The sequence below is a fragment of the Elephas maximus genome, chromosome 11, assembly GCF_024166365.1.
Source record: "Elephas maximus indicus isolate mEleMax1 chromosome 11, mEleMax1 primary haplotype, whole genome shotgun sequence".
NCBI classification, from domain to species: domain Eukaryota; kingdom Metazoa; phylum Chordata; class Mammalia; order Proboscidea; family Elephantidae; genus Elephas; species Elephas maximus.
In genome coordinates, this window is record NC_064829.1 from 116,432,267 (window position 1) to 116,453,835 (window position 21,569).

Sequence of the window (21,569 nt, forward strand, 5' to 3'; positions counted from 1 at the left end):
CTCCACTCTCTCTTTTCACGTCCAAACAGCCAGCTTCTGACCCCCTCTGCCCTCTCATCTCCCCTCCAGACAGGAGCTGCTGACATAGTCTCATATGTCTACTTGATCCAAGAAGCTCACTCCTCACCAGAATCATTTTCCATCCCATAGTCCAGTTCAATCCCTGTCTGAAGAGTTGGCTTTGGAAATGGTTCCTGTCTTGGGCCAACAGAAGGACTGGGGATCATGACTCCCTCGGTCCTTCTAGTCTCAGTCAGATCATTAAGTCTGGTCTTTTTACAAGAATTTGAGGTCTGCATCCCACTGATCTCCTGTTCCCTCAGGGGTTCTCTGTTGTTCCCTGTCAGGGCAATCATCGGTTGTAGCCAGGCACCATCTAGTTCTTCTGGTCTCAGGCTGATGTAGTCTCTGATTATGTGTGACCCTTTCCGTCTCTTGGGCTCATAATTACCTTGTGTCTTTGGTGTTCATTATTCTTCTTTGCTCCAGGTGGATTGAGATCAATTGATGTATCTTAGATGGCTGCTTGCTAGCACTTAAGACCCCAGACACCATTCTCCAAAGTGGGATGCAGAACGTTTTCCTAATAGATTTTATTATGCCAATTGACCTAGATGTGCTCTGAACCATGGTCCCCAAACCCTCGCTCCTGCTCGCTGGCCATCGAAGCATTCAGTTTATTCAGGAAATTTCTTTGCTTTAGGTTTAGTGCAGTTGTACATACCTCTCCTGTATCGTGTGTTGTCTTTCCCTTCACCTAAAATAGTTCTTGTCTACTATGTAATTAGTGAATAACCCTCTTCCTCCATCCCTCCCCACTCTCGTAACCACGAAAGAATGTTTTCTCCTCTGTTTAAACTATTTCTCGAGTTCTTATAATAGTAGTCTCATCTAATATTTGTCCTTTTGCAACTGACTAATTTCACCCAGCATAACGCCGTCCAGATTCCTCCATGTTATGAAAAACTTCTTTGTTTTTTGGTTTAGTCCAGTTGTGCTGACCTCTCCTGTATTGTGTGTTGTCTTATCCTTCACCTAAAATAATTCTTATCCACCAGCAATTTAGTGAAAAACCCCTTTCCTCCCTCCCTCCCTCCCTCCCCTCTCTTATAACCATCAAAGAATATTTTTGTCTCTGTTTAAACTATAATAGTTAAAACAGTTCTTATAATAGTGGTCTCATACAATATTTGTCCTTTTGCAACTAATTTCACCCAGCATAATGCCTTCCAGATTCCTCCATGTTATGAAATGTTTCATGGATTCATCATTGTTCTTTATCGATGTGTAGTTTTCCATTGTGTGAATATACCATAATTTATCCATTCATCCGTTGATGGGCACGTTGGTTTCTTCCACCTTTTTGCTATTGTAAACAGTGCTACAATAAACATGGGGGGGCATATATCTGTTCCTGTAAAGGCTCTTATTTCTCTAGGATATATTTCAAGGAGTGGGATTGCTGGATCGTATGGTAGTTCTATTTCTCGCTTTGTTTAAGGAAGCACCAGATCGATTTCCAAAGTGGTTGTGCCATTTGACATTCCCACCAGCAGTGTAGAAGTGTTCCAATCTCTCCACAGCCTCTCTGACATTTACTATTTTGTGTTTTTTGGATTAATGCCAGCCTTGTTGGAGTGAGATGGAATCTCATTGTAGTTTTGATTTGCATTTCTCTAATGGCTATTTTTTTTTAATGGCTAACGATTGTGAGCATTTCCTCACCTTAGCTACCTGAATGTTTTCTTTACTGAAGTACCTGTTCATATCCTTTTCCCATTTTTTAATTGAGTTATTTGTCTTTTTGTAGTTGAGTTTTTGCAGTACCATGTAGATTTTAGAGACTAGACGCTGATCAGAAAGTCATAGCTAAAAACTTTTTCCCAGTCTGTAGGTAGTCTTTTTACTCTTTTGGTGAAGTCTTTGGATGAGCATAGGTGTTTGATTTTTAGGAGCTCCCAGTTATCTAGCTTCTCTTCTGGTGTCTGTACATGGTTGATAATTTTTTAATACTGTTTATGCCATGTATTAGGGCTCCTAGTGTTGTCCCTATTTTTCTTCCATAATCTTTATCGTTTTAGAATTTATAATTAGGTCTTTGATCCATTTTGAGTTAGTTTTTGTGCATGGTATGAGGTATGGGTCTTGTTTCATTTTTTTGCAGATGGATATCCAGTTATGCCAGCACCATTTGTTAAAGATACTGTCTTTCCCCCCATTTAACTGCCTTTGGACCTTTGTCAAATATCAGCTGCTCATATGTCGATGGATTTATGTCTGGATTCTCAATTCTGTTCCACTGGTCTATGCATCTGTTGCTGTACCAGTACCAGGGTGTTTTGATCACTGTGGCGGTATAATCGGTTCTAAAATCAGATACAGTGAGGCCTCCTACTTTGTTGTTCTTTTTCAGTAATGCTTTACTTATCTGAGCGCTCTTTCTCTTCCATGTGAAGTCGGTGATTTGTTTCTCCATCTCATTAAAAAATGTTGGAATTTGGGTCGGAATTGCATTGTATCTATAGATCACTTTTGGTGGAATAGAAATTTGTACAATGTTAAGTCTTCCTATCCATGAGCAAGGTATATTTTTCCGTTTATGTAGGTCTCTTTTGGTTTCTTGCAGTAGTGTCTTGTAGTTTTCTTTGCATAGGTCTTTTACATCTCTGGTACGATTTATTCGTAAGTATTTTATCTTCTTGGGGGCTACTGTAAATGGTGTTGATTTGGTGATTTCTTCTTTGACTCTCTCTTTGTTGGTGTAGAGGAATCTAACTGATTTTTGTATGTTTATCTTGTATTCTGATACTCTGCTGAACTCTTCTATTAGTTTCAGTAGTTTTCTTGAGGATTCTTTACGGTTTTCTGTGTATAAGATCATGTCATCTGCAAATAGAGATACTTTTACTTCTTTCTTGCCAATCTGGATGCCCTTTCTTTCTTTATCTAGCATAATTGCTCTGGCTAGGACCTCCAGCACAATGTCGAATGAGAGTGGTGATAAAGGGCATCCTTGTCTGGTTCCCTGGTGGTGTAGTGGTTAAGTGCTACGGCTGCTAACCAAGAGGTCCGCGGGTCGAATCCGCCAGGTGCTCCTTGGAAACTCTACGGGGCAGTTCTACTCTGTCCTATAGGGTCCCTTTGAGTCAGAATTGAGTTGATGGCAGTGGGTTTGGATTTTTTGGTGTCTGGATCCTGATCTCAAGGGGAATGCTTTCAGACTCTGTCCATTTAGGATGATGTTGGCTGTTGGCTTTGTATAAATGCCCTTTATTATGTTGAGGGATTTTCCTTCTATTCCTATTTTGCTGAGAGTTTGTATCATGAATTGGTGTTGAACTTTGTCAAATGCCTGTCCTGCATGAATTGATAAGATTATATGGTTCTTTTATTTATACGCTGGATTACATTAATTGTTTTCTAATGTCACACCATCCCTGCACACCTGGTATGAATCCCACTTGGTCATGGTGCATTGTTTTTTCAATATGTTGTTGAATTCTATTGGCCAGAATTTTGTTGAGGGTTTTTGCATCTAAGTTCATGAGGGATCTAGGTCTATAATTTTCTTTTTTTGTGGTGTCTTTATCTGGTTTTGGTATGAGGGATATGCTGGCTTCATAGAATGACTTTAGTAGTATTCCATCCTTTTCTATGCTCTGAAATAGCTTTAGTAGTGGTGTTAATGCTTGTCTGAAAGTTCGGTAGAACTGTGCGGTGAAACCATCCGGGCCAGGGCTTTTTTTGTTGGGAGTTTTTTGATTACCTTTTCAATCTCTTTTTTTGTTATGGGTGTGTTTAGTTGTACTACCTCTGTTTGGGTTTAGTTTAGGTAGGTAGTGTGTTTCTAGAAATTCATACATTTCTTCCAGGTTTTCAAATTTGGAGTGCAGTTTTTCATAGTGATCTGATACGATTCTTTTAATTTCAGTTGGGTCTGTTGTAATATTGCCCATCTCATTTCTTATTCGGGTTATTTGCTTCCTCTCCTCTTTTTCTTTTGTCAGTTTGGCCAATGGTTTATCAATTTTGTTGATTTTTTCAAAGAACCACCTTTTGGTCTTGTTAACTCTTTAAATTGTTTTTCTGTTCTGTATTTCATTTAATTCTGCTCTAATTTTTATTATTGCTTTCTCCTGGTGCCTGACGGTTTCTTTTGTTGCTCTCTGTTTCTTCAAGTTGTAGGGATAATTATTTGATTTTGGCCCTTTCTTTTTTTTGGATGTGTGCATTTATTGATACAAATTGACCTCTGAGCACTGCTTTCGCTGTGTCCCAAAGGTTCTGATAGGAAGTGTTTTCATTCTCATTGGATTCTATGCATTTCTTTATTCCATCCTTAATGTTTTCTATGACCCAGTCGTTTTTGAGCAGGGTATTGTTCAGTTTCCAAGGATTTGATTTCTTTTCCCTGCTTTTCCTGTTCCTGATTTCCACTTTTATGGCCTTATGGTCAGAGAAGATGCTTTGTAATATTTCAGTGTTTTGGATTCTGCTAAGGCTTGCTTTATGACCTAATATGTGGTCTATTCTAGAGAATGTTCCGTGTGCACTAGAAAAGAAAGTATACTTGTTTGCTGTAGGTCTATGAGGTCATGTTGGTTGATTGTGGCATTTAGATCTTCCGTGTCTTTATTGAGCTTCTTCCTGGATGTTCTGTCCTTCACCGAATGTGGTGTGTCGAAGTCTCCTACTATAATTGTGGAGTAGTCTATCTCACTTTTCCGTGCTGTTAGAGTTTGCTTCATGTATCTTCCAGTCCTGTCATTGGTGCATAAATATTTAATATGGTTATATCCTCCTGGTATATTGTCCCTTTAATCATTGTATAGTGTCCTTGACCTTTGTGGTGGATTTGACTTTAAAGTTTATTTTGTCAGAAGTTAATATTGCCATTCCTGCTCTGTTTTGGTTGTTGTTTGCTTGATATATATTTTTTCCATCCTCTGAGTTCTAGTTTGTGTCTATAAGTCTAAGGTGTGTCTCTTGTAGGCAGCATATAGACGGATCATGTTTTTTAAATCCATTCTGCCACTTTCTGTCTCTTTATTTGTGCATTTAGTCCATTTCCATTCGCCGTAATTATGGATAGGTATGAGTTTAGTGCCCTCATTTTGATGTCTTTTTGTGTGTGTTGTTGACAGTTTCTTTTTCCCACTTAATTTTTTGTGCTGAGTAGCTTATCTTTATATATTCTTTTCCTCTTATTTGTTGTTGCTGATTTTATTTCTGCTGAGTCTCTATTTTTTCTTGTATTTTATTTTGATGAGTAGGATTGTTAGTCTCTTTTGTGGTTACCTTAATAGGTACCCTTATTTTTCTAAGTTTGAACCTAAATTTTATTCCTTTATATCACCTTGTCTTCCTCTCCATATGAAAGATCTATGACTACATTTCTAAGTCCCTCTTTGTTGTTTTTTAATGTTGTCTTCTTTTATTGGGAGGTACCAGTTATCCTTGAACCCCTGTCACAGGTGGCTGGGTGACCTGAGTGGCATCACCAGTCCTTAGGCCCCTTTCATGCGTAGGTGAGGATCCTGTTTAATAGCCAAAGCAGTGTCAAACATCAAACACCCGTACTTAGTGTGTGTGGCCTGGGGGAATCTGCCCCTGAGGGCGCCCTGGGTATACCCCTATCCCACTGCAGAGATCAGTAAGTAGTCCCCTCTGGGGCCTTGTTCAGTGTTGTGGGGACTGAGGAAAGGTCTGGCCTGAATCTTCTCTGCTGTTGCTAGCTTCTGGTGGAATTGGGGAAGGACTGAGATTTGTCAAAACCCTCTCAAAAGAGCCAAAAAGTAAATATGAGAAGGCAGGAAGGGACAGGAAAACTGGACGAATGGAAACAGGGAACCTGTGGTGGAGAATGGGAGAATGTTGACACATCGCGGGGTTGGCAGCCAATGTCACAAAATGATTTGTGTATTAATTGTGTAATGAGAAACTAATTTACTCTGTAAATTTTCACCTAAATCACACACAAAAAAGGTCCAGACTTGATGGACCAGTTGAGACCAGAGGACTCCCTGAGACTATTTCCTTGAGATACTCTTGAAACCTTCAACTAAAACTATCCCCTGAGGCCACATTTTAGCAAAAGAACAGAGTGGCACACAATATAAAGGATATTATCCATGAGTATGGTGCTAAATTTAAAATTAAAAAAAAAATGCATAGGGGATCAAAAGGTCAACAATTACTCTAAAGCAAAGATGAGAAGATAAGGGAACAGGGAAACTAGAGTACTGGAAACGAAACAACGCAATGAAAGAGAATGTTGACTGATTCTGAAAAATGTAACTAATGTCACTGAACAAATTATATAGGAATCATTAAGTGGAAACCTAATTATGTAAACTTTCACTGAAAACACAATAAAATAATTTAAAAAGTGAAAGAAAAAAACTCAAAGAGGGTAAGTAAAGGTAGTTCTGAGTTGCTCATTTTGTGGGCTTTAAGGTAAGCCTCATATCATAGGTTCTTTTTCCTTCCTCAGCTCTGGCTTCCCTGGACTCTGCATGTCTCCAGGAGAGGAACCTGGGAAATTGATCAGTTCTGACAGTTCTAAAAACCATGCCCCACGTGAGTTGCTGTTTCTTCTCTCCTTCTTGAAGTACAGTCATTTTGTGTGACGTGAACACCAGATGAATTTATTCCAGAATTTTCTGCCTTGCTCAGCCTCCTAGGAGAACTTTCCCTCATAAGAGAACTTTGAGTGACAGTAGGAAAGAACCCCCTTCTTTTTTAAATACCTCTTCCCTCCCTAGTGTTGAGATGTTCATTCAGCCAATCAGTTTATATTTCCTCCATGTACAGTATTCTCCCAAGAACCCCTGAGGGAGCAGAGACACTTCTCCTGGACAGCAGTGCAGATTGTTAGCACTGTGGTTTGCTGAGGTAGAGATGAGTGGTTAAATGAGACACATGGCAAACTTTATTCTCTACAAACCTGGGTTTTCCACTGGGAAGTGACAGCGTTTCCGGTGGCTATTTCCAGTCTCAGTGTGTGGCAAGATTTTCTATGAGGCTGTTAAGATCACATGGAAAAGTAGTAGAGACATTCCCCGGATTATGAACGAGTTCTGTTCCTAAACCTGTCTTTAAGTCGAATTTGTACATAAGCCGTAAAGTTTAGGAATGGTTTGTATCTAATGTCAATTAGTCAAATGTGTGTATAGCTGTCTTAGTCATCTAGTGCTGCTATAACAGAAATATTACAAGTGGATGGCTTTAACAAAGAGAAATTTATTTTCTCACAGTGTATTAGGCTTGAAGTCCAAATTCAGGGCATCAGCTTCAGGGCAAGGCTTTCTCTCTGCCGGCCTTCTCATCAGTCTTCCCCCAGACTAGGAGCTTCTCCGTGCAAGGACCTTGGGTCCAAAGGACACACTCTGCTCCCAGCACTGATTTCTTTGTGATACGAGGTACCCCCTCTATGCTAGCTTCCCATAAAAGGTGGTGCAGGCCATACCGCAGGGAAACTGCCTTTATGTTGGATCAGGGAAGTGACCTGAGTAAGGGTGGTGTTACAATCCCACCCTAATCCTTTTAACCACATGTAGAGATTATAATTTATAACATATAGGAAAATCACAAAATGGAGGACAACCACACATGGCCTAACCAAGTTGACACATATTTTGGGGGGACACAGTTTAATCCGTTGTTGTTGTTAGGTGCCGTCCAGTCGGTTCCGACTCATAGTGACCCTGGGCACAACAGAATGAAACACTGCCTGGTCCTGAGCCATCCTTACAGTCGTTGTTATGCTTGAGCTCATTGTTGCAGCACGCCCGCATGTCTGTTTGTCATACTGTGGGGCTTGCGTGTTGCTGTGATGCTGGAAGCTATGCCACCGGTATTCAGATACCAGCAGGGTTACCCATGGAGGACAGGTTTCAGCTGAGCTTCCAGGCTAAGACAGACTAGGAAGAAGGACCCGGCAGTCTGCTTCTGAAAAGCATTAGCCAGCGAAAACCTTATGAATAGCCACGAAACATTGTTAATCCATTACAGTACCCTAATCCTCTTTATCTGTATGCTGAACAAATAATCCGAGAAGCTGGACTATATGAAGAAGGATGGGGCATCAGGATTGGAGGAAGACTCATTAACAACCTGTGTTATGCAGATGACACAACCTTGCTTGCTGAAAGTGAAGAGGACTTGAAGCACTTACTAATGAAGATCAAAGACCACAGCCTCCAGTACGGAGTACACCTCAACATAAAGAAAACAAAAATCCTCAAAACTGGACCAATGAGCAACATCATGATAAACAGAGAAAGATTGAAGCTGTCAAGGATTTCATTTGACTTGGATCCACAATCAACAGCCATGGAAGCAGCAGTCAAGAAATCAAAAGACACATTGCATTGGGTAAATCTGCTGCAAAGGGTCTCTTCAGTGTTGAAGAGCAAGGATGTCACCCTGAAGACTAAGGTGCGCCTGACCCAAGCCACGGTATTTTTAATCACATCATATGCATGTGAAAGCTGGACAATGAATAAGGAAGACCAAAGAAGAATTGGTGCCTTTGAATTGTGGTGTTGGCGAAGAATATTGACTACACCGTGGACTGCCAAAACAATGAACAAATCTGTCTTGGAAGAAGTACAGCCAGAATGCTCCTTAGAGGCAAGGATGGTGAGACTGCGTCTTACATACTTTGGACATGTTGTCAGGAGGGATCAGTCCCTGAAGAAGGACATCATGCTTGGCAGGGTACAGGGTCAGCAGAAAAGAGGCAGACCCTCAACGAGGTGGATTGACACAGTGGCTGCAACAATGAGCTCAAGCATAACAACGATCGTAAGGATGGCGCAGGACCAGGCAGTGTTTCGTTCTGTTGTGCATAGGGTCGCTATGATTTGGAACCGACTGGACAGCACCTAACAACAACAACAATTGTCTTTAACATAAAATTTTAGCATAAAATTACAATCACAAAATGGAGGACAACTACAGACTACAGGGAATCATGGCCTAACCCAGTTGATACATACTTCTTTTGGGGGACATGATCCATGATAATAGTGTACCTTGCCACACATAGAAAACAGTAAAGAAACACTTCTAGATATACTAAAATACCTGTAACGTAATACAGTAATAATAATAATGTTTTGATGCATGTCGGAAAGTAGCACCTGTTTGTTATTGTGAACCATCGTATGCATCTTGAATTTTAATATAATAGACTTTATGGGGCTTAGCTCCTAACCACGTGTTGTACTTAAGTCTGACACGAGGCGGATGTTCACAGCCCCAGGATTGCCTGTGCTGAATGCTGAGAAGAAAGGGATCTTGCCCCTTGGATTAGCTTCCTGTTGCTGCTGTAACAATGACCGTGAATTTAGTGGCTTAAAACAACACAAATGTATTATGTCACACTTCTAGAGGTCAGAAGTCTGAAATTGATCTTGAAGGGCGAAAATCAAGGTGTTGGTGGGGCCGCATTCCTCCTGGAAGCCCTAGAGGAGAATCTATTTTCTTGCCTTTTCCAGCCCCTAGAAGTTGCCCACATTACTTGGCTTGTGGCCCCCTGTCCATTTTCAAAGTCAGCAGTGACATTCCGTCATCACCTCAACTTCTTTGAGTCTCCTGCCTACCTCTTTCACTTATGATGACCTCTGTGATTACATTCAGGGCCCACCTGGGTAATCCAGGACCACCTCCCCATCTCAAGACCCTTAATCACATCTGCGGTCTGTTTTTGCCATGTAAGGTAACATAGCCACAGGTTCTGGGGGCTGGGACCTGGACACCGTGGAGGACCATTACTCTGACTTCACGCCCCTCTTGTGCAGGAATAATGAGAGAGGATGGCCAGCGGTCAGGTTCACCTCGGAGTTGGCCAGGATGTGCCGGTCCTGTGTGACGTGTGTACACACCTTCACAGTAAGCTGTCCCATCAGCTTACTGGACTCTGTGCACATGGACAGTGGGATGCATACTGCCAGATGCATACTTTGTTGAGAACTTCAGACTCTCGGAGCTCAAAGACATTAAAAAATTTGTCCACTTTAAATCTCAAATAAGCAGATTATTGTTGTGGTTAGGTGCTGTTGAGTTTGTTACGACTCATAGTGACCCTGTGTACCACAGAAGGAAACACTGCCCAGCCCTGCACCATCGTTACAAGCAGATCATTACATCCATCAAATGGGAATATCGGACGTGCATTACAGACTTTGTAATGACCAGGAAAAACGTTCAGTGATGTAATACTGTGATTTAATGATGAATCTGAGCATTCAGAGTAATCTCGTTATATCCTAATTCTATTTTGTAGCCTAGAGATGCAGTAAAAATTGTGTGAAATTTCCATCCGTTTTCTGTTTCATTAGAGGGAGAAGGGAAGAAGTCATATCTATTGAGAATTTGAAAATTTAATGTGCTGCATGGTTTTAGCAGTATTTCATTTAAATGGAAAACTGTACTCATCTGACCTTTTTATTACTGGACCTTTCCAGATAATAGAATTATGGCATGCCCTCCTTCAGTGCCCTCCTTCTTCTTTTCTCCTTTTACCTGAAAATCATTACCACATTTTGACAATAATTAATGGATTTGTTGTTTCAGTGGTTGGTGACTTTCAGGGATGTGGCCATAGAGTTCTCTGAGGAGGAGTGGGAATACCTCAGCCCTGCTCAGAGGGAATTGTACAGGGATGTGATGCAGGAGAACTATAGCAACTTGTTGTCACTGGGTAAGGTCATCTTACACAATATTCAGAGTGTCCCCCTTTCTCTCTGCCTCGTTCATTGTGAATTTCTGACTTCTGTTCCCTCAGGAAAGGTGTCTGTGTTGTATAGGTAGAAATGGACGGCTCTGCTGTGCACCTTTGTATGCCCTGTCCTTCAGACTTGAACACCTTCCTCTATCATTTGTTATCAATGTCTCTTTTCCCTGTTGACCAGTGTACTGGATTTAAATCTGGTACTCCCATAACATGACTATGTTCCATTTCCTTTTTTTTAAGCTGGATGTTCAGCCCCTAAGCCAGATGCATACTCCTTATTGGAGCAAGGAAAGGATCCCTGGATGGTGGTGATAGCCATGACAAGAAGGCAAAGCTCAGGTGAATAAGGGCTGGTCACACGGGGGAGCTTCTACCAGTAATAACAGAGATTGTCTGTGAGGTGGTAGCACTTTTCAGATGTTTGTGTGACTCTTCCCTCACACAAAGAAACAAGGCCTGAGATCTAAGGAGAGCAGGAAGACTGTATCCCAAAGGACACTCCCTCTCAACTCCCGTCAGCCACTCCTCCTGTCTTTTACATTCGCCTTTTATTTTAATGATGGAACTAACCTTTGGTCCCCAAAGACAGTCTTTTCTTTGAATTGAATTTTTTTCCCCAATTGTTCTTTTGCATTTAAACTTGGATATGTATCTCCAGCCAGCAAATGTTTGTTGAAACCTTACAGTTTTCTTATCTAGGACAGTCAGGGATTGTCTTTAGGGAGGAACATTTGAGCTGAGACCTGAATGAAGTTGTTGTGTATTGTTAGGAGCCGTTGAGTCGGCTCCCACTCATAGCAACCCTGTGTACAACAGAATGAAACAGTGCCTGGTCCTGTGCCATCCTCACAGTTGTTACTCTGTTTGAGCCCATTGTTACGGCCACTGTGTCAAACCATCTCATTGAGGGTCTTCCTCTTTTTCACTGGCCATCTACTTTACCAAGCATGAGTTCCTTCTCCAGGGATTGGTTCCTGCTGATAACATGTCCAAAGTATGTGAGATGAAGTCTCACCATCCTCGTTTCTGAGGAGCATGCTGGCTGTACTTCTTCCAAGACAGATTTGTTCATTCTTCTTACAGTCCATGGTATATTCGACATTCCTTGCAAACGCCATAATTCGAAGGCATCAGTTTTTGAGTTTTTCTTATTCGTTGTCTGGCTTTCACATGGGAAACCCCGGTGGCGTAGTGGTTATGAGCTACAGCTGCTAACCAAAAGGTCGGTAGTTCAGATCCACCAGGTGCTCCTTGGAAACTCTATTGGGCAGTTCTACTCTGTCCTACAGGGTCGCTATGAGTCAGAATGGACTCGAGAGCAATGTTTTTTTGTTTTTTTGTTTTTTTTTTTTTAGCTTTCACATGCATATGAAGCAATTGAAAATACCAGGGCTTGGATCAGGCACAGTTCTCAAAGTGACCTCTTTGCTTTTTAACACTCTAAAGAGGTCTTTTGCATCAGATTTGCCCAATGCAATGAATCCTTTGATTTCTTGACTGCTCCTTCCATAGCTGTTGATTGTGGATCCAAGTGAAATGAAATCCTTGACAACTTCAGTCTTTTCCCTGTTTATCATGATGATGCTATTTGTCCAGTTGTGAGGATTTTTGTTTTCTTTATATTGAGCTGTAATCCGTACTGAAGGCTGTGGGCTTTGGATGAAGTAGCCATGTAAAAATCAATAGAATGTGTGTTAAGGAAGAGGGAAGAAAAGTGCAAAGACCCTGAGGAAAGGCTGAACTTTGTTTACTAGAGAATCAGAAAGAAGGTCAGTGTGGCGAGAGTGTGATGTCTGTATAGCGCACGATTTCTGCAAGTGAAAGGGGGAATTGTAAAAATGATGTTAGAGAAGCACACAGAGATCAGATGATTTAAGTCCTTGTAGGCTATTGCAAAGAGTGAGGTTTTATTCTCAGTATGAGAGGAAGCCCTGGGCGGGGTTTGTGCACGTGAGTAAGGGTCTTTGGTTAAAGATCACTCTGGGTGCTATGTGGAGAATGGGGACAGGAATGTCTAGGGCAACAGATTTCTCTTATATATGGCCTTTCTGGCCCTGGGTTTGTAGTTCTGCCAAGATGATTTGCAAAGGGATTGGACAGTTTGCTATGGAAATAAGGTGTGTAAAACCTTTGCAGGTATTGGTCGATTACTGTGCAGACTAGGTGACTGTGGCCTACCTAGGGGTTTGGTCAGTTTTGCCATTCTCTTAGGCTTAAAACGACCAATCCTACAGAGGTCAGGGGGGACCTAACTACCATCAGAAGAGCCAAGGAGCACAGCGTGTCCTTTGGACCCAGGGTCTCTGCACTGAGAACCTTCTAGACCCAGGAGATAGAGACAGCGGTAGACGGCACAAAATGGCATTCGCGGCAGGAACCAGGAGACCAGTGTGAGACAACCGCAGTGGACTTGCCGACCCATGCGTGAGAGAGCTGAACACCTTCAGGCAGGAGGCTTGCTGGCAGAGTGGGGTGCCTCTGGGCACTTGATGTCGGAGCCGAAAGAGTTGTAATACTTATCCAAGTGGGGCCCAGTGGCAGAGGGCCAAGCACAGCCTGCCTGTGGGCATGGCTGAGAAGGAGCTGATTGGTGTCTTGGTTGGAAGCTGTCCTGATTGACAAACTGTATCCTGTCTCCTGCCATGTTTCTGTTACTTCTAAGTTGATTCTGATCCTGAATTGTAACCTGTTACTCCCCAAATAAACCCCATAATCATGAGTATGGTCTGTGAGTTCTGTGCGGCCATTGTAACAAATCAGCGAACCCAGCAGAGAAGTAGAGAGTGCCTTGGGAGGGCCAGCTGGTGTCAGAATTGGTAAGACAATTGGAGAGAGGAGGTGTGTCTGACCTCCACCTCGTAGAAATGAGTTTAATGCTGATCTTGATTCTCACCCCGCCTCCTCAAGTTTGGTGGCTTCTGATGCCACCATGTTACAGAACGGCACCAGGAAGACTAGTCAGAGGACTACTTCTGGAGTCCACATTAGAGAGAATAATAGCTTGGATGGAGTGTACCTTGGGGAGATAATGAGAAGTGATTAGTTTCTGGTTCTATTTTGAAAGTAGAATTAATGGAATTTGTGGATAGTCCACTAGGACTCAAACATACCAGCGATCACAAAGATGGCGCAGGACAGTGTGTTTCATTCTCTTATATGTAAGGTCGCCATGAGTTTGAGCTGACTTGATGGCAACTAACAACGACAAGCTGATAAATTGCCACTACCTATCTGTGAGTTTGTCGTACTGTGGAGGCTATGCCATTGGTATTTCAGATACCAGCAGAGTCACCTACGGTGGACATGTTTCAGTGGAACTTCCAGACTAAGACTAGGAAGAAAGACTTGGCAGTCTACTTCCAAAAATTAACCAATGAAAACCCCGTGCTTCATAAGAGAATGCCTCATATGCATGCAAAAGTTGGATAGTGAAAAGGAAGACAGAAGGAGAATTGATGCATTCAAACTGTGGCATTGGCGAAGAATGTTGAATATACTGTGGACTGCCAAAAGGAGAAACAAATCAGTGTTAGAAGAAATACAGCCAGAATGTTCCTTAGAAGCAAGGTTAGTGAGACTTCCACTTGCTTAGTTTGGATATATCATCAGGAAAGACCAATGTCTAGAAAAGCATATCATGCTTGGTAAAGCAGAGGACCAGTGAAAGTGAGGGAAACCCTAAATGAGATACATCGACATCATAGTCACAACAATGGACCCAGATACACCACTGACTGTGAAGATGGTGCAGGACCAGGCAACGTTTCTTTTTAGTATATATAAGGTTGCCGTGAATCGGAGGTGACTTGTCAAAAAGTAGCAATAACATCTGATAGACTGGAAATAGAGGTGTGAGAGTTTGGAAGCTTGCAGAATAAATCAAGAGTTACGCATCTGAGATGCACATCAGATATCCACGTGGAGACGTTATATAAGCGTTTGGAAGCCCGACAGGGGTGGGGTTGGTATCAGGACTGAAGAGATAGACATGGGGTGAATCTCTGTACCATGGGACTGGATGAGGTCATGGAATGAGTTGGTTTAGATGAAGGAGAAGTAAAATACAAGGAGTAAATGTGGGCTATTCTAACATTTAGTTGAGAAACTGTTGCAGGAAAGGAAATTAAGGAGTAAGCTGCCATCTGGGAAGTAACTGGGAATGCAGTGTATTGGGAGCCAAGCGATAGAGTTAAAGAGGGAGTGGTCAACTGAAAGATCCCGCTAAGAGGTCAAGAAAGATGAAGGCTAAGAATTGGCTATTGGATGTGCTAGGACAAAGGGTATTGGTGACCCTGGCAAAGTAGGCTTGGAAGTAAGTGAGATAAAAACCTGATTATAGAGACTTAGAATGAGAAAGAAATACACCAGTGATAAAAACTAGAGTGGGATAGTGAATTTTACCAGTGTTGAAAGCCTGTTTGAGGAGCTCTCAAAGGTATCAGTAGAATTTTAAAATGTCTTAGATTTGTTTTTAATTATTAGTTTTTCATATCTTATTTTTATTGTTGAGAACATACACAGCAGAGCATACACCAATTCAGCAGTTTCTACATGTACAGTGCAATAACAGATTATATTCTTCAAGTCGTGCAGCCGTTCTCAACCTCCTTTTCCAAGCTCTTCATTCCCCATTAACATAAACTCACTGGCTCCTAAGTTTCCTATCTATGGAAATGCTGTTTTCGGTTTGATCCCATATATACCAAAAAAACCAAACCCGTTGCTATTGAATTGATTCTTACTCATAGCAACCCTATAGGACAGAGTAGCACTGCCCTGTAGAGTTTCCAGGGAGTGCCTGGTGGATTCACACTGCTGACTTCTTGGTTAACAGCTGAGCTGTTAACCACTCCACCACCAGGGCTCCAAATACAATATATTGCATGTTTTGATAATGTGACATTTGAGCAGAAAACTAAAATGAAGTGAGGAAACAAGCCATGGAGGTATCCGGGGGGAGAGCATTCCAAAAAAGAGGGAACCATAAGTACAGGGGCATATCCTTGGCATGTTCGAGCAGCAGAGGCCATTGTGACTGGAGCAAAATGAAGAAGTAAGACAGTGGTTGCAGGTGATGTCGGAGGAGTGGCTGAAGGCAGGCTTCTGTAGGTTCTTATGGGCCATAGTAAGGATTTTTTATTTTATTCTAATGAGGTAAACTCTCGAATTTTTAGCAGGGGAATAATATGATACGAATTAGGTTTCGAAAGCATTTCCCTGGTGCTGTGTGACTAGCTTGTCGGACAGAGACGAAGCTGGGCCAGGTGGGAGGCTGTTGCAGTGAGACACGGCGGCTTGGCCTTGGATGGTAGTGGTCAAGGCGGTTTGATTTTTGATCAATTTTGACTGTACCGCTGACAGGGTCTGCTGACGGACTGGATGCCCAGCCCGACGTCTGTTTGTTTCTGGGTGTTCACTGTTGTTTTACAAGCTTCCTTGTTCTCATCCAAAGTTTGAAAACCACTGATTTATTTTGTAATTATTTTCTTCCCTATAAGCTCTTCTCACTGTTTGTTCTTTCCTTGTGACTTTTTTTTCTATTTGTACAAAATAATTAGGAGCTGTTTAAGCCATCCTATTCCTATGAAAATTATTTTCATTTCACCTACCAGTTTTACCTTAAAAGTTCTATTTCTTCTGGAAAACAGAAACAACAGGAATTTATTTTCTTGTTATCTTACAGACTTTGAATCCAGCTGTGAGACCAAGAAGTCATCTCCAGAAAAGAGTACTCATAAAATGGAATCAAGCCAGTGGGAGACAGTGGGAAAACCTCTGGGTCTTGACCTTGAGTGTCATCGTCCTGGAGGCATCATGGAGTACAAAGGCCAATTTGAGAGACAACAGAGAAACCAGGGGGCACTTTTCATGTATGTGAAAACCTGTGAAGAAAAGACCATTCGAAGTCATTCCACATCCTCTACAGAGGAAAAAATGTACAAATGTAAGCAGTGTAGACAAGCCTTCGGCTACCCGTCATGCCTTATGCAGCATGAGAAAGCTCATAATGGAAAACATGCTGAAATGAAGACATGTAGGACGACCTTCAGCAAACAGCCCAGCTGTGGTCAACATCAGAGGTTTCAGACTGGTGAGAAACCATATGAGTGTATGGAATGTGGAAAGGCCTTCGGTCGTAGTTCCGATCTGATTCAGCATCAGAAAATTCATACTAATGAAAAACCGTATCAGTGTAAAGCATGTGGGAAAGCCTTTATTCGTGGCTCACAGCTCACGGAACACCAGAGAGTTCATACGGGAGAGAAACCCTATGAATGTAAGAAATGTGGAAAAGCCTTTAGTTACAGTTCACAGTATACGCTTCATCAGAGAATTCATAGTGGTGAAAAACCCTATGAATGTAAAGACTGTGGAAAGGCCTTTATTCTTAGCTCTCAACTTACTTACCATCAGAGAATTCATAGTGGCGAAAAACCCTTCACGTGTAAGGAATGCGGAAAGGCCTTTATTCTTGGTTCACACCTAACTTATCATCAGAGAGTTCATACTGGTGAAAAGCCTTATAGATGTAAAGAATGTGGGAAGGCTTTTTTATGTGCATCCCAACTTAATGAGCATCAGAGGATTCATACAGGTGAGAAACCCTATGAATGTAAGGAGTGTGGCAAAGCCTTTATTCGTGGCTCACAACTTACTTACCATCTGAGAGTTCATACAGGTGAGAAACCCTATAAATGTAAAGAATGTGGAAAAGCCTTTATCTGTAATTCTAATCTCACTCAACACCAGAGGATCCATAGTAATGAAAAACCATACAAATGTAAAGAATGTGGAAAGGCCTTTAATTGTTGCAAACAACTTAGTGAACACCAGAGAATTCATACGGGTGAGAAACCCTTTGAATGTAAGGAATGTGGAAAGGCCTTTATTCGTGGTGCATATCTTACTCAACATCAGAAAATTCATGGTGAGAAACATTACGAATGTCAGGTCTGTGGGAAGGCCTTTATTCGTGTCACACAACTTACTTATCATCAGAGAATTCATACAGGTGAAAAACCCTACAAATGTAAAGAATGTGACAAGGCCTTTACTTATGGCTCCCAACTTAGTGAACACCAAAGACTTCACAGAGGTGAAAAACCCTATGAGTGTAAGCAGTGTGGGAAGGCCTTTATTCGTGCTTCACACCTTACTGAACATCAGAAGACTCATACCGGGGAGAAGCCCTATGAATGTAAGGAATGTGGGAAGGCCTTCAGTCGGGGATCGGAACTTACTCTACATCAAAGGATCCATACTGGAGAGAAACCCTATGCCTGTGTTGAATGTGGCAAAGACTTTATACGTCATTCACAACTTACCAAACATCTGAGGCTTCATAATTAAGAAAGCCACTGAATGGGATTTATTCTAAGCCTTCACCTGTCTTCAGTTGCTCTGGTATATTAGAGAACCCATATTGTGATAGTAATGAATGTAGGACATTCTTTTGCTTCACCTCGGAATCTGCCCCTTTTTGGAAAGCCTATAGTAACTTCTGGGAGCCCTGGTGGTGCAGTGGTTAAGCACTCTGAGTGCCCAGCTGCCAACCAAAAGGTTGACGTTTTGAACCCATTGGCTGCTCCACAGGAGAAAAATGTGGCAGTCTGCTTCCATAAAGGTTACAGCCTTGGAAGCCCTTTGGGGAGGTTGTACTCTGTCCTATAGGATCAGTATGAGTCAGCATCCACTCGACAGCATCGTGGTTTTTTTTTGGGGGGGGGACATATTAATGAATGTAGAAATGACTTCTGGAACCCTTGAACGTTTTTGAAAAATCTTCATGAGCCTGGAATGTAATGGTGAGGCATGGCCTTTATTGAGCATCATCTCCCTGTCACCTTTATAACTGCAAAACTGGATTAATTACTTGTCCTCTTTGTGTTTCCTTTTCTTTATCTGTAAAATTCCACGACGCTATTGTCATGATTAAATGAAGTAATGCATAGAACACCATTTGGACAGTATCTATCCATTTTAATTATCACTACTGCCATCATTACCTGCTATTAGAGAAGTTAAATGGTAGGAATATTGTATGAATGGTGTAGAAAGATGTAAGCATCTTGTTACCATCTCCCTTTTTCAAACGCTAGTTAATTCATCTTTTAATAAAAACATTTAGATTGTAATAAAGTTAACAAAGGCCTTCATTCAGAGTTGATAAATTTTGCTGCACCAGAAAAATTATACTTTACAGGATCTTCTCTGGGAGAAACTACTTTATTGTTGAGTTTTTAATAAAATCAAGGAGAGGTGATTTTTGTACAACAAATTCCAAAACCAGAAATCAGTCATGTAATTCGTATTTTCTGATTAGTATTTAAAGGAAAAAAAAATATCAAAATGAGAACCAAAATAGCACCACTTAAAAGACTCGACGGCAGTGGGTTGGTTTTTAAAAGGGTAGAAATTATTGCTGTCTTCAATAGGCAATCAACCCCAAATTTATCAGGCACGTGTACTCCTCATAATCTGAACCTATGCCATTCCTGAAAATATGCTGAATAGGGGATTTTCAGATGTCTGCATTTTCAAGCCTATACTCCATTTTACTTGGATTGACAACTCCCACGGAAGCAGCAGTCAGGAAATCAAACAACATATTCCATTGGGCAAATCTGCAAAAGACGTCTTGAAAGTGTTGAAAAGCAGAGATGTCATTTTGAGGACTAAGGTGCATCTGACAGAAGCCATGATATTTTCAGTCACCTCATATGTATGTGAAAGCTGGACAATGAATAAGCAAGACTGAAGAATTGATACCTTTGAATGACGGTGTTAGCAAAGAATATTGAATATACTATGGACTGCCAGGAGAACAAACAAGCCTGTCTTGGAAGAAGTGCATCCAGAGTGCACCTTGGAAGTGCAGATGGCAAGACTTCATGTCACGTACTTTGGACATTGTTACCAGGAGGGACCAGTCCCTGGAGGAAGACATCATGCTTGGTAAGGTAGAGGGTCATGGAAAAAGAGGAAGACCCTCAGTGAGATGGATTGACCTAGTGGCTGCAGTGGTGGGTTCAAACGTAGTAAAGGTTGTGAAGATGGTGCAGGACTGAGCAGTGTTTCCTTCTGTTGTACACAGGGTCGCTATGAGTTGGAAGTGACACGGCAGCAGCGAACACAACAACATACCGCCACTGTTTTAAATGGAGAAAATGTGTTCCCACGCCATTAAAAACCCCTAACCAATTTCTCAAAATATAATTCAAATTCAACTTAAACCACCTACATGACTTCTGTGAAGTATTTCTGAATAATGTAAAATATTTCAAACCCCAACAATTAGTGAATTAGTCGATACTTTTCTGGGCCTTATGCAGTGATATTGAACAATATGAAATATGAATTAAGTTTTCCTACACTTCAGGTAACAGATACTAAAATGACAGTAAACAGTGAAACATGTTAGATGCATAATAAATACAAATAACACTTGGCAAAATAAAAGCAACTTTTAAATAATGGAAACCTGACAAAGCGTCGTTGAATGCAGTTGGATGGTCAGAGGAGTGATGGTGGCTCTGGTTGGTGTTCGGTGAGTGAGAAGGAACTGGAGAAGGTGTCGAGGCAGTAAACGATTGAGATTTTTCCATGTCTGATTCCCAGGATTTGGTGGATAGTATTCTCAGAACTCAAGACTCTAAAATTGGGTGACTAGGAACTGCATCCAAAGCCTTTGATAAAATAACTGAAACAAAAGTTCCCCCAAACAATACTTACCTATTCTAATTGCAGTGCACTCTGCTGTTTTCTATTATAAACATTGTAGCTTACAAAATTGTCTTCACAACTTAATGATCATGATTCCCACTTTAAAAAATACTAATATATATTTATATACAGCAAAACTATAATCCAAATGATCATTAGCCATTTTAAAAACTAGGTAGGTAGATGACTGAGAGCCACTAGAAATCAGTGAATAATCAGTGTAACCACTGTAATGCCACTGGAGTCATGCAATCTTCATCTCTGGGGTACGTTTTGCTCAGAGTGGACAATTTGCCATAACTGCTCTGTCATTCATGATTCAGAGATTAACATTGTGGCCAAACTCCAAATTTAAGGAAAATTTAAATAATGAAATGATTGTAGATTATAATGGACTACTAAAAACTAAGGCAGTGATAATACCTCTGCCTAGTAACATTCTGAGAACAACAACAAAAAAATTACCTTTGTTCAACCCATTGCTTCTCTGACCTCATTATGAATCCCTCTTCTCCCCTAATATTTATTACTACCTTTGGCTAGCGCTGCTGGTATGTGCCCTTCCGGTTTCTGTCGTGACTGTCTTCGTGACATCGAAGAGAGTTTCCTCACCCCTCCAAGGGGGCGTGTGTTTGATGGACTGAGGGTGCTGTCATTCCCTTATGACGACCTTTGGGTTGTGAACACACTTGGAGATGTCCCGTCTCAACTGAAAGGAGTAAGAAATTGCAGCCCTTGAGGCAGCTTCCTAACGTTGGGTGCGTGCAGTGCGATGCTTTTTACAGCTTGTGGAAGGAAAATACCTGTGGCTGGAATTTTCAACCCCCTCTTTTCGACGCACTCTCTCGTCATCTCATTCAGTTTCCTCAAGGACGGCCTGCGTTTAGACTGCTTCTATTATATTTCAAAAAGGGAAAGTTGGATGAATATTCATTCAGCCCATCCGTTAATGACATGCCTCAAGTTTTGAAAGTTGGAATTTCCCTTGTAAGGTAGCCAGAAGGGGGTAGGGGGGCACACGAGTCAAAGGATCATTAAAAACATGGTGGCAACACTGCTTTAGTTTTTACTGATTACATGTAGAGGTGTGGGTGTGCGTATATAT

The 21,569-nt window shown here is 41.4% G+C and overlaps 1 protein-coding gene across 7 annotated transcripts in view; it reads left to right on the top strand.

Annotated features, from left to right (window-relative positions):
- The window catches only part of LOC126086096 (zinc finger protein 571-like), a 61,420-nt gene extending 40,915 nt beyond the window's left edge, over positions 1–20,505 (top strand). For 4 of the 7 annotated variants that reach the window (XM_049902212.1, XM_049902213.1, XM_049902210.1 and 1 more), the window contains exons 2-3: positions 6,494–6,579; positions 16,425–20,505. In XM_049902212.1, coding sequence (XP_049758169.1) covers positions 6,516–6,579; positions 16,425–18,091 — 1,731 coding nt within the window. In that variant the 5' untranslated portion in view covers positions 6,494–6,515 and the 3' untranslated portion in view covers positions 18,092–20,505. Of the gene's footprint in view, positions 1–5,302; positions 6,413–6,493; positions 6,580–10,581; positions 10,709–10,981; positions 11,081–16,424 lie in introns of those variants that run through there. The other 3 variants (XM_049902208.1, XM_049902211.1, XM_049902209.1) reach the window with 3 other exon arrangements.
- The last annotated feature ends 1,064 nt before the right edge of the window (positions 20,506–21,569 follow it).